The 11,446-nt window shown below is 59.8% G+C and overlaps 5 protein-coding genes across 5 annotated transcripts; 2 read left to right on the plus strand and 3 right to left on the minus strand.

Moving 5' to 3' along the window:
• Positions 1 to 60: 60 nt before the first annotated feature.
• PHYSODRAFT_563917 (hypothetical protein) lies at positions 61 to 1,023 on the minus strand (the record flags this gene model as incomplete). Its single annotated transcript, XM_009535621.1, has 1 exon — positions 61 to 1,023. The coding sequence occupies one exon, from the start codon at positions 1,021 to 1,023 to the stop codon at positions 160 to 162; it is 864 nt and encodes a 287-aa protein (XP_009533916.1). The 3' UTR covers positions 61 to 159.
• Positions 1,024 to 4,059: 3,036 nt separating this feature from the next.
• On the plus strand, positions 4,060 to 5,103 carry PHYSODRAFT_519275 (hypothetical protein; the record flags this gene model as incomplete). The annotated part of the gene is made up of 4 exons (XM_009535622.1): positions 4,060 to 4,265; positions 4,434 to 4,575; positions 4,660 to 4,840; positions 4,928 to 5,103. 4 exons carry the CDS (start codon positions 4,060 to 4,062, stop codon positions 5,101 to 5,103), a joined length of 705 nt encoding a protein of 234 aa, XP_009533917.1.
• A 232-nt stretch (positions 5,104 to 5,335) lies between these two features.
• On the minus strand, positions 5,336 to 6,663 carry PHYSODRAFT_371796 (hypothetical protein; the record flags this gene model as incomplete). The annotated part of the gene is made up of 3 exons (XM_009535623.1): positions 5,336 to 5,738; positions 5,810 to 5,904; positions 6,004 to 6,663. Coding segments are annotated over 3 exons (1,158 nt in total), but the record flags the coding sequence as incomplete, so codon positions are not given.
• A 763-nt stretch (positions 6,664 to 7,426) lies between these two features.
• On the plus strand, positions 7,427 to 8,912 carry PHYSODRAFT_361758 (hypothetical protein; the record flags this gene model as incomplete). Its single annotated transcript, XM_009535624.1, has 1 exon — positions 7,427 to 8,912. Exon 1 carries the CDS (start codon positions 7,452 to 7,454, stop codon positions 8,910 to 8,912), a length of 1,461 nt encoding a protein of 486 aa, XP_009533919.1. The 5' UTR covers positions 7,427 to 7,451.
• A 330-nt stretch (positions 8,913 to 9,242) lies between these two features.
• On the minus strand, positions 9,243 to 11,438 carry PHYSODRAFT_337921 (hypothetical protein; the record flags this gene model as incomplete). Its single annotated transcript, XM_009535625.1, has 9 exons — positions 9,243 to 9,554; positions 9,630 to 9,695; positions 9,766 to 9,873; positions 9,954 to 10,540; positions 10,613 to 10,685; positions 10,752 to 10,864; positions 10,944 to 11,170; positions 11,238 to 11,302; positions 11,373 to 11,438. The coding sequence occupies 9 exons, from the start codon at positions 11,436 to 11,438 to the stop codon at positions 9,243 to 9,245; spliced, it is 1,617 nt and encodes a 538-aa protein (XP_009533920.1).
• Positions 11,439 to 11,446: the final 8 nt, after the last annotated feature.

Below are 11,446 nucleotides of genomic sequence, written 5' to 3' on the forward strand. Positions count from 1 at the left end.
TTCCCCGCTCATTACTCTCCATTCTGTACGTTTGTCATGATGGGGTTTATTACTTGAAAAAATACTTAGTTCTAGCCCTTGAAAGGGAGGGGGTGCCGAAGCACATATGTACAATAACGACATCAGCAGCGCTCAACCAAAACTCGGTGCAGTCGGGAGTCAGTACAGCAGCGCCTCGAGGTCTTCGAGCGGCAAGTGTGCGACCTCACCGAACTCCTTGGCGCTGTACTTCGTCGCGATCGCGGCGAGATCGCTCGGCTCAATCAAAATTGACCACAGGTCTTGTGCACAGGGAACAATCGCCTCCACTGCGTAACCCGTGAGCTCTTCGAGGCGGTAGTTCCACACGAGGGCCGGCGTTTGGTTCTCGATGTAGCAGTATGCGGCGAGCAAGCACGCGCAGGCAATGACTGAAGGCTCGTACTTGGCGCCGAAGGCGAAGTCCAGCAACGAGCACTCTGCGAAGTAGCTGGTCAGCTGGCCGATCACCTCGTCCTCTTCTTCAGAGTACTCCAAGTAGTAGCCCAGGAAGCTGCTTACACTCGGCACCGCTAAGTTGAACTTGTAGACGTTGAGCAGGTCTCTCTCGCAGTCGACCAGGTCAGCCTTGGAGTACGACCGCTCGCAAATGTAGAGCAGATCGTCCATATCGCACGGGTAGATCTCCTCAAACTTGGACGCGATCAGCAACGCCGCCACGCCCACGAGCTGGAACCGCTGGGACTTCACAGGCACTTGCGCAAGGTACCGGTCGATGTAGTTGACGGTCAGGAACAGCGTCTGCGACTCGAGCTCGAAGCGCTGGTGCACTTCCACGAGCCAATCCACCAGGACAGCGCGCATCTTGGGCCGCACGCTCTGCTGCTTGGCAAAAATGTCCTCAGTGACGTGATACCGGTGCTCTCGTGCGCGGAGGCTCTCGTAGATGGAGCACGCGTACTCGTCCACCGATCCTGGCGAGTAAACGCCAGGCTCCGACGACTGCGAAGCCACAGGCAGGAGACTTGTCTGCTGCCCAAACATATCCTCCTCTGGCTCCTCGACCTCATGAATGATCACCTCCTCCACGACTTCCACCACCTCCGCGATCTCCTCGTTCATATCCACTTCAACTTCCGTCACCTCCTCCACGACCTCGATAGCCTCCATCTCTTCTTCAGACTCGGACTCGGACGGTTCCTCTTCGGACAGCTCACTCTCGATATCAAGTGGCTCGGCAGCCTCCAGCACCTCCATGTGGTCCATTGGTGGCTGCTTTGTCTCAAGCTTAAGTTCTTCCGAGTCACCGGACTCCGCGTTGTTGTCCGTCGTACGGATAGCGGCCTTCTCCTCGCTCTCAATCCCCGCGTCCTGCTCCGCCTCAACCTTGGTCTCTGTAACTTCAACTACAGCGGTCTCAGGGGCAGGAGGCGAGCTCGGCGGCGCGCAGACCCCGTCGAACTCGTGCTCGGCGATGAACAGGTCCTGGTCCTGCGCGTCCGCCTCGTCGAAGGTGCTGTAGCCGTCGAAGGCCTCGCTGTCCCTCAGATCCACTCCGTCGTCTTCAGGCTCCGTCTCGACGAACTCGGAGGAGCGTGAGAGCGACTTTGGCCGAGGCTTCTTGGCGGATCCAGTGGAGGCAGCAGGGGACGCATCAGCGGCCTCCTCCTCCTCCTGCTCTGGAGCCTCGGGCACGTTGAAGAAGGTCTTCTTCTCGGCCGTCTGCGCGGCCTTCTTGATGCCCACGACCGTCCACTTGGCGGGCAGTTTGGCGTCGCTGGCTCGCCGCACCAGCTCGTGCAGCTCGTCCTCCTCCTCGTCCACGGTGCTGTAGCCGCCCAGCGAGTCGTAGAACTCGCGCTGCTTCTGCTCGAGCTGCGCCTCGATCTCGAGTGCCAGCTCCACGGGAATCTGCGCCACGGCGTCGGTGTCGGCGCCGACGGCCTTGGCCACGGCCGACGTGGCCACGTCTGCCACGGCCGCGACAGGTTCTGGCCTTGTGGCCTGTCGCTCACATTTGAAAAAACCCGCGCTATCATTTGCGCCCGTCAGGGCTTCGGCCGTGCGCGCCCAGGCCAGGCCGCTGCCGGCCTCGGGCTGCTCAGCACTGGCACTGTTGCTGTCGCTGGAAGTGTTGCTGCTGCTAGTTTCTGGCCGCTCCTCGTCGTCCGTCGGCTCGCCCACGGCCGTGGGGGACAGCAGCGAGCGGCGCTGCTTGCGCTGCGCCCGGCGGGCCTCGCGCGCGGCTCGGCGGGCCGCCTTGCGCTGCTGCTTGGCCTGCTTCTTCTCCTGGCGGAGCTGCACGCGGCGCTCGTGGCCCTCGGCGTCGAACACGCCGCGCAGCGCGTGCCACTGCGACTGGACCAGCGCCGAGATCTCGGTGAACACCATGGCGGCCGAATCGGAAAATGGATCGGTCGATCGGCCCGCGGCGGCAATGGCAGGGTGGGAAGTTCCGTTACAGCGAGGGGAGCCTCTCTCTCTCTACTTCTTAGTCCCAGCCAGGTTTCGCTCTGTTGCTCGGGGGCCCTGCAGGGCTGAGAGTTCGCGCTCGACGCTGCAGTTTCCTGGCAAATGCCGCAGTGGCGCGGGCCTTGATGCGGTTCCCTCGAGAGCCTGGATCATCTTCCCGGCCTTGGCTCGAGCGCGGCTCTTTTTTTTGAAGTCCACAGTGGCACGGGTCGAAAGACTCGCGCTTTGTATGGGAGCGAACCCATTGCAGGAGACATGTGCCACATGGCTCCAACGAGCGCACGCCCCCGCCGCCAGGGATCTGTTAGCCATGTGGAAGGCCGGCGCGCGAGGCGAGACGCGTACAGCGCGAGCAGCAGCAGCTTGCCAGCGCGACTCGCGCCGCCGCTGGAAGCTCGCCACGGACTCGAGCGAATCTGCCGGGTGCTCATTTGCATAGCGCACATCTCTGCGACTCACCTGTTGTTCCATTTCCAAAAGTGCCCTTTAGCCCAGCGAGGATGGGCGAAAGACCAGCAACGTTGCGGGCTCGTTCCTGAGAACCGGCGTAAACTCAAATGACGGCGTTTTTTACAGTATAAAACACAAACAAAGCTGATAAATACACTGTAACCGACACCGAAATGCATAAGTTTTGCTCGCACGTGGGTATCAGCGCGGTAAGAAATGCTCCCGGAGTTGAGAATCTCAGCACCTTTGGGCCACTTTTCAGCACTTTCGCTAGCTAGGGACGTTTTTCTAGCGGCGCAATTTCGAGCGATCTCCCAGTAGTTCTTGGGTAGTTTTGCAAGCACAACTGACTTAATTCCAACGAGCGGCATCGCTTGCCTTGAGCTGGGAAGTGATTGGTAACTTCCTGAAAATCCTGATAGAAGTATTCAGTACTTAGTATTGTACAGTAGCGAGAGGGCAACGGAAGTTTTGCCAGTCGCCTGGGTCGATCCGAGAGCTCTTTGCTGCAAGTTTACAACCAGAGTTGTAAGTTAACAAATTGTTTGTATATTTTGCAAGTTTATGGCGAGAAGCTCGGTCCATCTGGTGCAACTTCGAGGAACAAGCGGCGCAGAATCGCGCACGGGGGTCATTTTTCAAGGGGCACTTTTCGGACTCATACAAAAAAGCAGACAAAATTACACGCGAGTTGAAGTGGTGCCTGGCCTCAGGCAAGTTACCCGTCGCTGCCGTTGCTAAGGCGACTTTGGCCGATGGCTGCAGCTACTGCTAAATGAGCAGTGCTAATGCAAATTCACTCATGCCACTGTAGCAGCGGGGCAAGTCTCCGCTGGCCTCCCCGACAGGCGGAGCCTCATTCCTCTGGAGCTCGAATCATGAATTCAATGCCGACCAAGGGGAATCGCGGCGGACTAATGCCTGCGACACCATCGCCGACCGACCGCAGCCCAAGGTACGCCAGCAGCTAGACAGACGGTGGCGTGCCGCAGGCCGCGAGTAGTGCTGGCGCCGACGGCACGGCACCGCGCAGACACCCCGCCGCCGAAAGAGCCCTCACTTGCCTCGCCGTTGCGGGGATACCTTCAAATCAGGTCGCTCGATCCGTATCGACTAAGATCGGTTTCTTTGGGGCCGTCGCGGCCAAACGACGCGAGAATGGACAAGCAGAGCCTCGAGCCGGCGGCGGCGCACGCGGCCCAAGTGCTGCCGGCGGACAGCGCGGCCAAGCTGCTGCGCGTGTTCAGCTTCCTGCGGCAGCACGAGCGCAAGGCGCGCCTTGCCAGGAAGACGGCCGAGCTGACCGCGCTGACGGCATCGCCTCCACCAACTACGACGCCGAAGACTGGGACGACGACCGACGCGTGCCCGGCCGAGGACGAGCTGCAGCAACCTTCGCCGACCGAGGCGCTGGACAAGAAGCAGCTCGTGGCCGAGCTGAACCTGCTCGCCGCCAGCGAAGAACCAGACGGTGCGGCGGCCGTCGCAGGCAGGGGCAAGAGCGGGGGCGAACGGGGCCGCAATGCGGCGAGCGCCTCGACGATCGAGGAGCTGCGACGCGAGATCAAGGAGCTGCAGAAGGGGGTCGTCACGAGCAACAGCGACACGTCCGGCGTCATTACGGCCGCGGACTTGGCCTCGTGCATGAAGAGCCTCAACCGCGTGTCGTCCAAGGTGCGTGAGCGCGTCCTCTAAGTGGCGTTACTGCTGTCTTTTGGTGGTGGTCTGAGCCTGCCGCGCGCGCTGGTACTGCTGCAGAGCGAGGTCCAGTGGATGATCTGGGAGGTCGACAACGACTTGGACGGCTGCGTGAGCTGGGAGGAGTTCAAGGGCTGCTACGTCCGCACGCTGCTGGACTCGCACGGGCTCGAGCTCAACCAGCTCTACTACCTCATCCAGTTCCTCCTGTGTGACACCGACGGCAGTCAGACCGTCTCAGGTGAGAGGACCCTGCGGCTCCTTTCTGCGGACACCTCCCTCTCCTCGTCAACTGAATCCGTCCGTTGACTCGTGTGTCCCCCTGAAGCGGACGAGATCACGGCCGAGCTGCAGCGCATCGGGGACACCGAGCACCTCACGGCCAAGCTGTGGTCCGTGCTCGACGGAGAGAGCGAGGAGCAGCAGTTCTTGCGCAAATTGACGCTGTCCGAGTTCCTGGACGCCATGCTCGCCGACCTGCCGACGAGCTTCAACTTTCACTAAATGACTGTACCATCAACATGGTACATGTTGAAGTGGATGCATACTGTACCCATCCACTTCAACATCAGTGCAGTCGACACGAGAGCGCGCGCACTACGACGAGAACTTCCGCGTACAAAAGCATCGGTACCATTATGATTCTATCTCATATTACTGAAAATACTTAGCCTGCGGCCACATTTGCGAGCGGTACCTAGATGCTAGCCAGGATGCCGTCTGGTTACAGACCCTCCTCGTCCATCTCGTCTTCGATTTCCTTGGCGAGCTCCTCCTCCTGCTTCTCGCGCTCGAGACGCTCCTCCGCGCTCTCCAGGTCCTTCTTGTATGCATCCGGCGGGTAGCGCATGGCCTTGACAGCTTCGTTGTGCACGTCCAGGCAAAAGGTAATGCGCCTCTGGAAGGCGGTCTGCGGGTCGTTCGTCGTGTACACGTTCACCGTCTCCTTGAGCTGCAGCCAGCCGTTCTCGTGGTCGATCACTGCGTCGATCACACCGTCGCGGATCGCCTTGGCGCACACGAACTCGGCGTTCTGGGCGTTCTCCAGCGCCAGCTTCTCGCAAATGTCCGTGAACAGGATGCGCGAGTACGAGGTGCTGATCTTGCGCAGACCCGTCTTGATGACGTTGTGACGCAGGCTACACAGCAACAGAATGGTCGATCAGACAAAAGAAATATGGTGAAACAGCTCAGATCCCGTCATGCTTACCGAAGGATCAGCGTGTACGTGTTGTCCGCCTTGAAGACTGGTCCGTGCTGCGCCAAAACCACGTTGAAGTCCTCCAGGTTACCCACGCGAACAGCCTGAACACGTTCAACAGATTCACAACAATGCGAGTCAGCAACTAACCACCGGCAGATCACAACCTACTACCGTCGAAAACCTCATCATCGACCACGTACGTTGGTGAGCTGCAGGTACGGCGCGAGCGCCTTGCGGAGCTCGTCCTGGTTGAAGACGTTGCGCTCGGGCACCTCGCCCATGAGCAGCTGCACGATAATCGCGAGCTTGTACACTGTGCGCCGGAAGCCGAACGCCGTGTTGGCTGGGGCCTTGCGGATCGACTGCATGAGCTTCGTGTACGACTCGGTGTACTCGAGCTGCACCGCCTGGATCTTGCCCACGTAGTACAGGTAGCGCACGAACTGGTTGTTCGACACCGTCTCGGGGAACGTCGTCTTGCTCACGAACTTGTACGCCTGCTCGTACAGGTTGTCCTTGAGGTAGTTGCGCAGCAGCAGGTTGATCAGCGTGGCCTGGCCCGCCTCGTCGTACCGCAGACACGACGTGCGGTGCGCGCCCAGCAACGTGGCGCGGATGGCCGGGAGGTCGTGGCCGAACTGCTCGTGGATGTTGGAGTAGTACGTGAACACCTTGGCCTGCAGCAGGTCGAGCGTGCGGCGGTTGAACTGCTGGCAGCGCGCCACCGCCTTGTCCACCGTGTCCAGAGCCTCCTGCGCCAGCTTGTACTTGACCAGCGCCGCCAGCACGTACAGGAACAGGTAGATCTCCACCTCAATGAGGTCCACGACGGGCAGCACCACCGTCGCGGGGGACGCCGCCGTCTCCGCCTCGGGCGAGGCGTCCGTCATCTCCACATCCTGGTCCTTCGCGGCAGCCGCACGGGCGTCAGCGGCGGCCGCCTGCGCCTTGGCGTCGATCTTGGCCAGCAGCGCCAGCAGCGCGGGCTTGGACGCGTTCTGCGAGGGCAGCAGCTGCTCCACGGCCTGCTGCAGCTGCGCCACCGACAGCGTCTTGCGCAGCTTGCTGGTGGCGCGCAGCACGCGCGGGAGCTTCTCCTTGGCGTTGGTCTTCACGGCCGTCTCGAGCAGGGCCACGGTGCGCTTCAGCTCTGCCCATGTCCGTACAGACAGACCGATAAACAGACAGCGAGCGAGTCAGTCAGTCAGTCAGCTTGGCCGTTCAATGAGTATAATCGCTTCTGTGTGTCTGAGGGGAGCAAAGATCGCGGCCTCGAGAGTTGTTTACCTTCGTAGACGAGCGCTTCCTCGGCCGCCACCTCCTTCGGGCTGGACACGCGCGCCGTGTACGCGGGCGTTTGGGTGAACGTGGACTGCGCGCTCATGGCGTCAGGAGGAAGAGGGCGGAGCAGGCAGCGGGGGAGCTCACTTCAGGTCGATGCCGAGGATCCCAATGTCGATATGCGGTACGATAGGCCCGGAATGTATTACCTGAAATATATTTTTCACGGTAAAGTAAGAGGCTGCAATCATTTGCGACCGTCTAATTTCGCGTCTTTTCGGCCAATCACGTGGCGTGAATGAATCCTTACCAGACCCAAGCGGAGCCGCCACTCAGACCCAGCCGTAGGTAATATATACGCTTGGTCATGAGCGCTCCTCCGCCGCCGTCCGCGGGCGGCGCGGCGCCTCCGAGCGCGCCCGTCGCCGCCAAGGAGTCGACCGCGCAGCAGCACAACGGCTTGACACGCGAGCAGGGCGTGGACGTGGTGGGGCAGGAGTTGATCCAGTGGCTCGAGGGCAACGGCGCCGACACGAAGAAGCTGGCGCTGCAGGAGTACGCGCCCGAGGTGCGCGGCGTGCACAGCCGCAAGGTGCTGGCGCCGGGCGAGCGCATCCTGGTGATCCCCAAGAAGTGCCTCATCACGGTGGAAATGGGCAAGCAGACGGACATCGGGCGCAAGCTGCTGGCGCGCAACGTGGACTTCGTGGCGCCCAAGCACATCTTCCTCATGATGTTCCTGCTCACGGACATGGAGCGCGCCGAGACGTCCTTCTTCCGCAACTACTACAGCACGCTGCCCTCGACGCTGAGCAACATGCCCATCTTCTGGTCGGACGAGGAGCTCGGCTGGCTCAAGGGCTCGTACATCATCCAGCAGATCCAGGAGCGCAAGGCCGCCATCCGCAAGGACTACGACGTCATCTGCAGGGTGGACCCGGCCTTCGCGCGCTTCTCACTGGACCGCTTCAGCTGGGCGCGCATGATCGTGTGCAGCCGCAACTTCGGGCTCACGATCGACGGCGTCAAGACGGCGGCGCTCGTGCCCTTCGCCGACATGCTCAACCACTACCGGCCGCGCGAGACGAGCTGGACGTTCGACCAGAGCATCGACGCCTTCACCATTACGTCGCTCGGCACCATCGGCACGGGCGCGCAGGTCTACGACTCGTACGGCAAGAAGTGCAATCACCGCTTCCTGCTCAACTACGGCTTCGCGGTCGAGGACAACACGGAGGAGGACGGCCGCAACCCGAACGAGGTGCTCATCGACTTCCAGCTCTCCCAGGCGGACGGACAGCTCTTCTACGACAAGCGCGCGTACCTGCACGAGAGCGGCATCTACACCATGGACGCGCGGCTCAGCTGCTCGCACTCGGACGCCAACACGCGCGAAGGCTTCAGCTTCGCGCGCCTCATCGTGGCCACCGAGGACGAGTTCTCGAGCATGAAGATGAAGAGCCCCGCGCACTCGTCGCCGCCCATCTCGTTTGACAACGAGATCCGCGCGCTGCAGTACCTGCGCGACCTCATGACCCACCAGCTGAGTCTCTACGACACGACCATCGAGGAGGACAACGAGCTGCTGGCCTCAAAGCAGTACCCGCTCTTCTCGAACCGCATCCAGGCGCTGTTCTTCATCCGGGGCGAGAAGCAGGTGTGCAGGTACTTCCAGGAACTAGCAGACAAGGTCATCCAGCTCTTCAGCCTGCCGCTGGCCGAGTGTCGCGAGGAGCTGCAGCGCAGCTTCGACGGGGACGGCGACATCGACCGCTACGCGCAGGACGTGATCGCCTATTTAGTGACGCAGGTGTACCGCGAGAGCTAGTGGGGTGTGCGTGTGTGATGAATGCACTCCCCCCGATGCTTTTGTATTTTGTTGCGCGCAGTCGTGGTTCACTCTTTTTGGTTCAGCGGCTTACGGTAAAGAGCTCGCTCACTCCCCTGGCTCGACTCGACTCGAGCGTAGGCGATAGTAGTGTCCTGGAGCTATCGAAGCAGTCGGCGATGCACATTAGGGATAAAGTTAGAAGACAGGACACCATGCTACTGTGTCTCGCTCGCGATATGCATTTATGCGCTTATGTCTAGTGGCCAACAGCTATCTACACTTCCCTGCGGCACTTCGGGCTACACTTCCCAGCGCTGCCTCGAGAAGCTACCAGCCGAAGCCCACGTAATGCAGATCTAGAGCCACGAGGTAGCGCAACTGGACTTGTTCGCGGCGGTACACGATGAACTCGTTGTAGAGCAAGTGCGGGTCGCCGCCGTTCACAGGCTTCGGCGTACCTGCCGGAACCACCACACCGTCTGGCAATGTCTCGAACTCGTCTTCTGCCGGCGCCATTCGACCGAGGCCGTGCGTGCTGTCACATCCGTACTGGTCCTTGACCTTCTTGTAGTCTAGAAACTCGCCGTTCGCGATCTTGTACGGCGTCCCCAATCCGACATCGGCAAGCAGAAGCACCGCCTGCACAACAAGAAACAACTGCAGTCAGACTCTTGTGTCCTTATTCCCAAGATACTGCAGCAAACGTGGACTCACGATTGGGTTTCGACTTGACGCGCAGCAGTAGGCCGCCGACTTCGCCAAGACATCCGCAAAGTACAACTAACGTTACACGATGTCAACGTTAGAGCTTCCCTTCAAGCAATGCTGCATGCGTACGTGTAGTGCTTACCCCTTTGCCAAAGTAGTAACCATTGCACGGAGCTTCGGCCGGGGCAATACGCAGTCCTTGTGACAGAATGCCAACAAAGTTTGACAGTCGGGAGCCGTGCCACAGCAACTGCAATCAACAAAACCACAGAATAGTCAGCATTTAGAGCGTCCCGATCAAGACAACCAAGTCTTCGTATCGTCCGTTACCTTGTGGTTGTCGAGCGATCCGAGGACGTCCTTGTGGGCTTCTTCATCGGGGCGTCCAATCTTGAGAATCGTGTTGATGTTGAGCTTCCACCCGCTGCCCGTCTTTTCGATGAACTTCTCGATGAGCTTGTACTCGTTGCTGCTCTTGTCCATAGGCTCCATGTTCGTGTTCAGCATGCCGTACTGAAGGTCGAGCGGGTGGACGGTCGGACCCTTCGGCTTCTCAGCTTCCTTCTTCTGCAGCGCCTGCGAGATCTCCAGGTTCGACAGCACTTCCAGCAGGTCGAGCTTCACCTTGAGATCTTCGTTCGTCCCGATCACCGGCGGCAACGAACGACCGAAGTCGTGAGGGATGAGCGAGTAGAACTCGCTTGACAGCGTCTGCAGGTCCTTGCGGTGGCTGGCCACGCTTTTGATGGTGGCTGCTGCTGGCCCCTTTGCCTTGGCTTTGGCCTTTCGCCTCCCCTTGGCACCGGCTTTCGTCGTCGTTGCTGGAGCTTTCGCCATCTCTTCGAGTGTTTCGAGAGTTGTTGAAATGCGCTGCAGGATGTTGTAGCCCTGCGAAATCTGCGCCTTCGACAGTTTTCCTGCAAGAAATGACAATACTCTCGTTAATTAGCCAGAACACTGCTTCACTGGGTTTCAGGTAGGCCACTTACCGAGTGGGAAGCGCTTCAAGTCGACGTTCAAGCTCGCCATTTCCCGCTTCACCACATCCGGGTCGCAGATGAGCTGTCATGGCGGATAATGAGCATAATTAGATTTCAACTATGACCGAAAACTGCTAGACTCGCTTACCTGGACGATCTTCTGCACCTCTTGTGGGAGCTTGGAGGCCACTTCCTCCTTCATCTCCACCTTCTCATCACCAGCAACAGCATCGGCTGGTTCCGGTTCGCCATCGTCCAGCTCTGCAGTGCGTGGAATTGATAGAGAAACGATGAAGATACATCCAGCATTGCTCGAAGAAACTATCAGATAGGGGCTTACCGACGAGGAAGTATTTGCCTTTCTTGCGCGTGAACGGCTTCGTGAGCGGCCACGCGTTCCCGCTCTTGGACTGGAAGGTCTTAGCGAAGGACTCCTGCGCCACCTCCAAGAAGCTGTAGTACTCCGTCTTGGACTGCGGAGTCTTGGCGCCCACGCGGCCCCACTTGCGGTAGACCACGAACCGCCCGCGGTCGACAATGAGCTGTCCCATGTAGAACTTGTTGTTGCTGCCAATGGGGACACCCGTAAGCCTCCACACTGTATTATACAGCGCAGTGCAAGGCCGTCTCTTACCCGTAGGTGCCGTAGGAGATGTCCGTCAGGTTGAGCATAAAGCTCCAGCGCACCCCATCCGCGTCCTGCGTCATGCAAGCAGTGTTAGTGTTTTGCAGCCTTAGCCCCTGCATAGGGGCGGTGTGGCGTACTTACGCGATAGAGTTCGGCGTAGGGGGTGCAGTTGCTCTGCGGGTCGACGATGGAGGCAGTGGACGTCATGGATGATG

Source organism: Phytophthora sojae, assembly GCF_000149755.1.
Source record: "Phytophthora sojae unplaced genomic scaffold PHYSOscaffold_8, whole genome shotgun sequence".
In the NCBI taxonomy this organism is placed as follows: domain Eukaryota; phylum Oomycota; class Peronosporomycetes; order Peronosporales; family Peronosporaceae; genus Phytophthora; species Phytophthora sojae.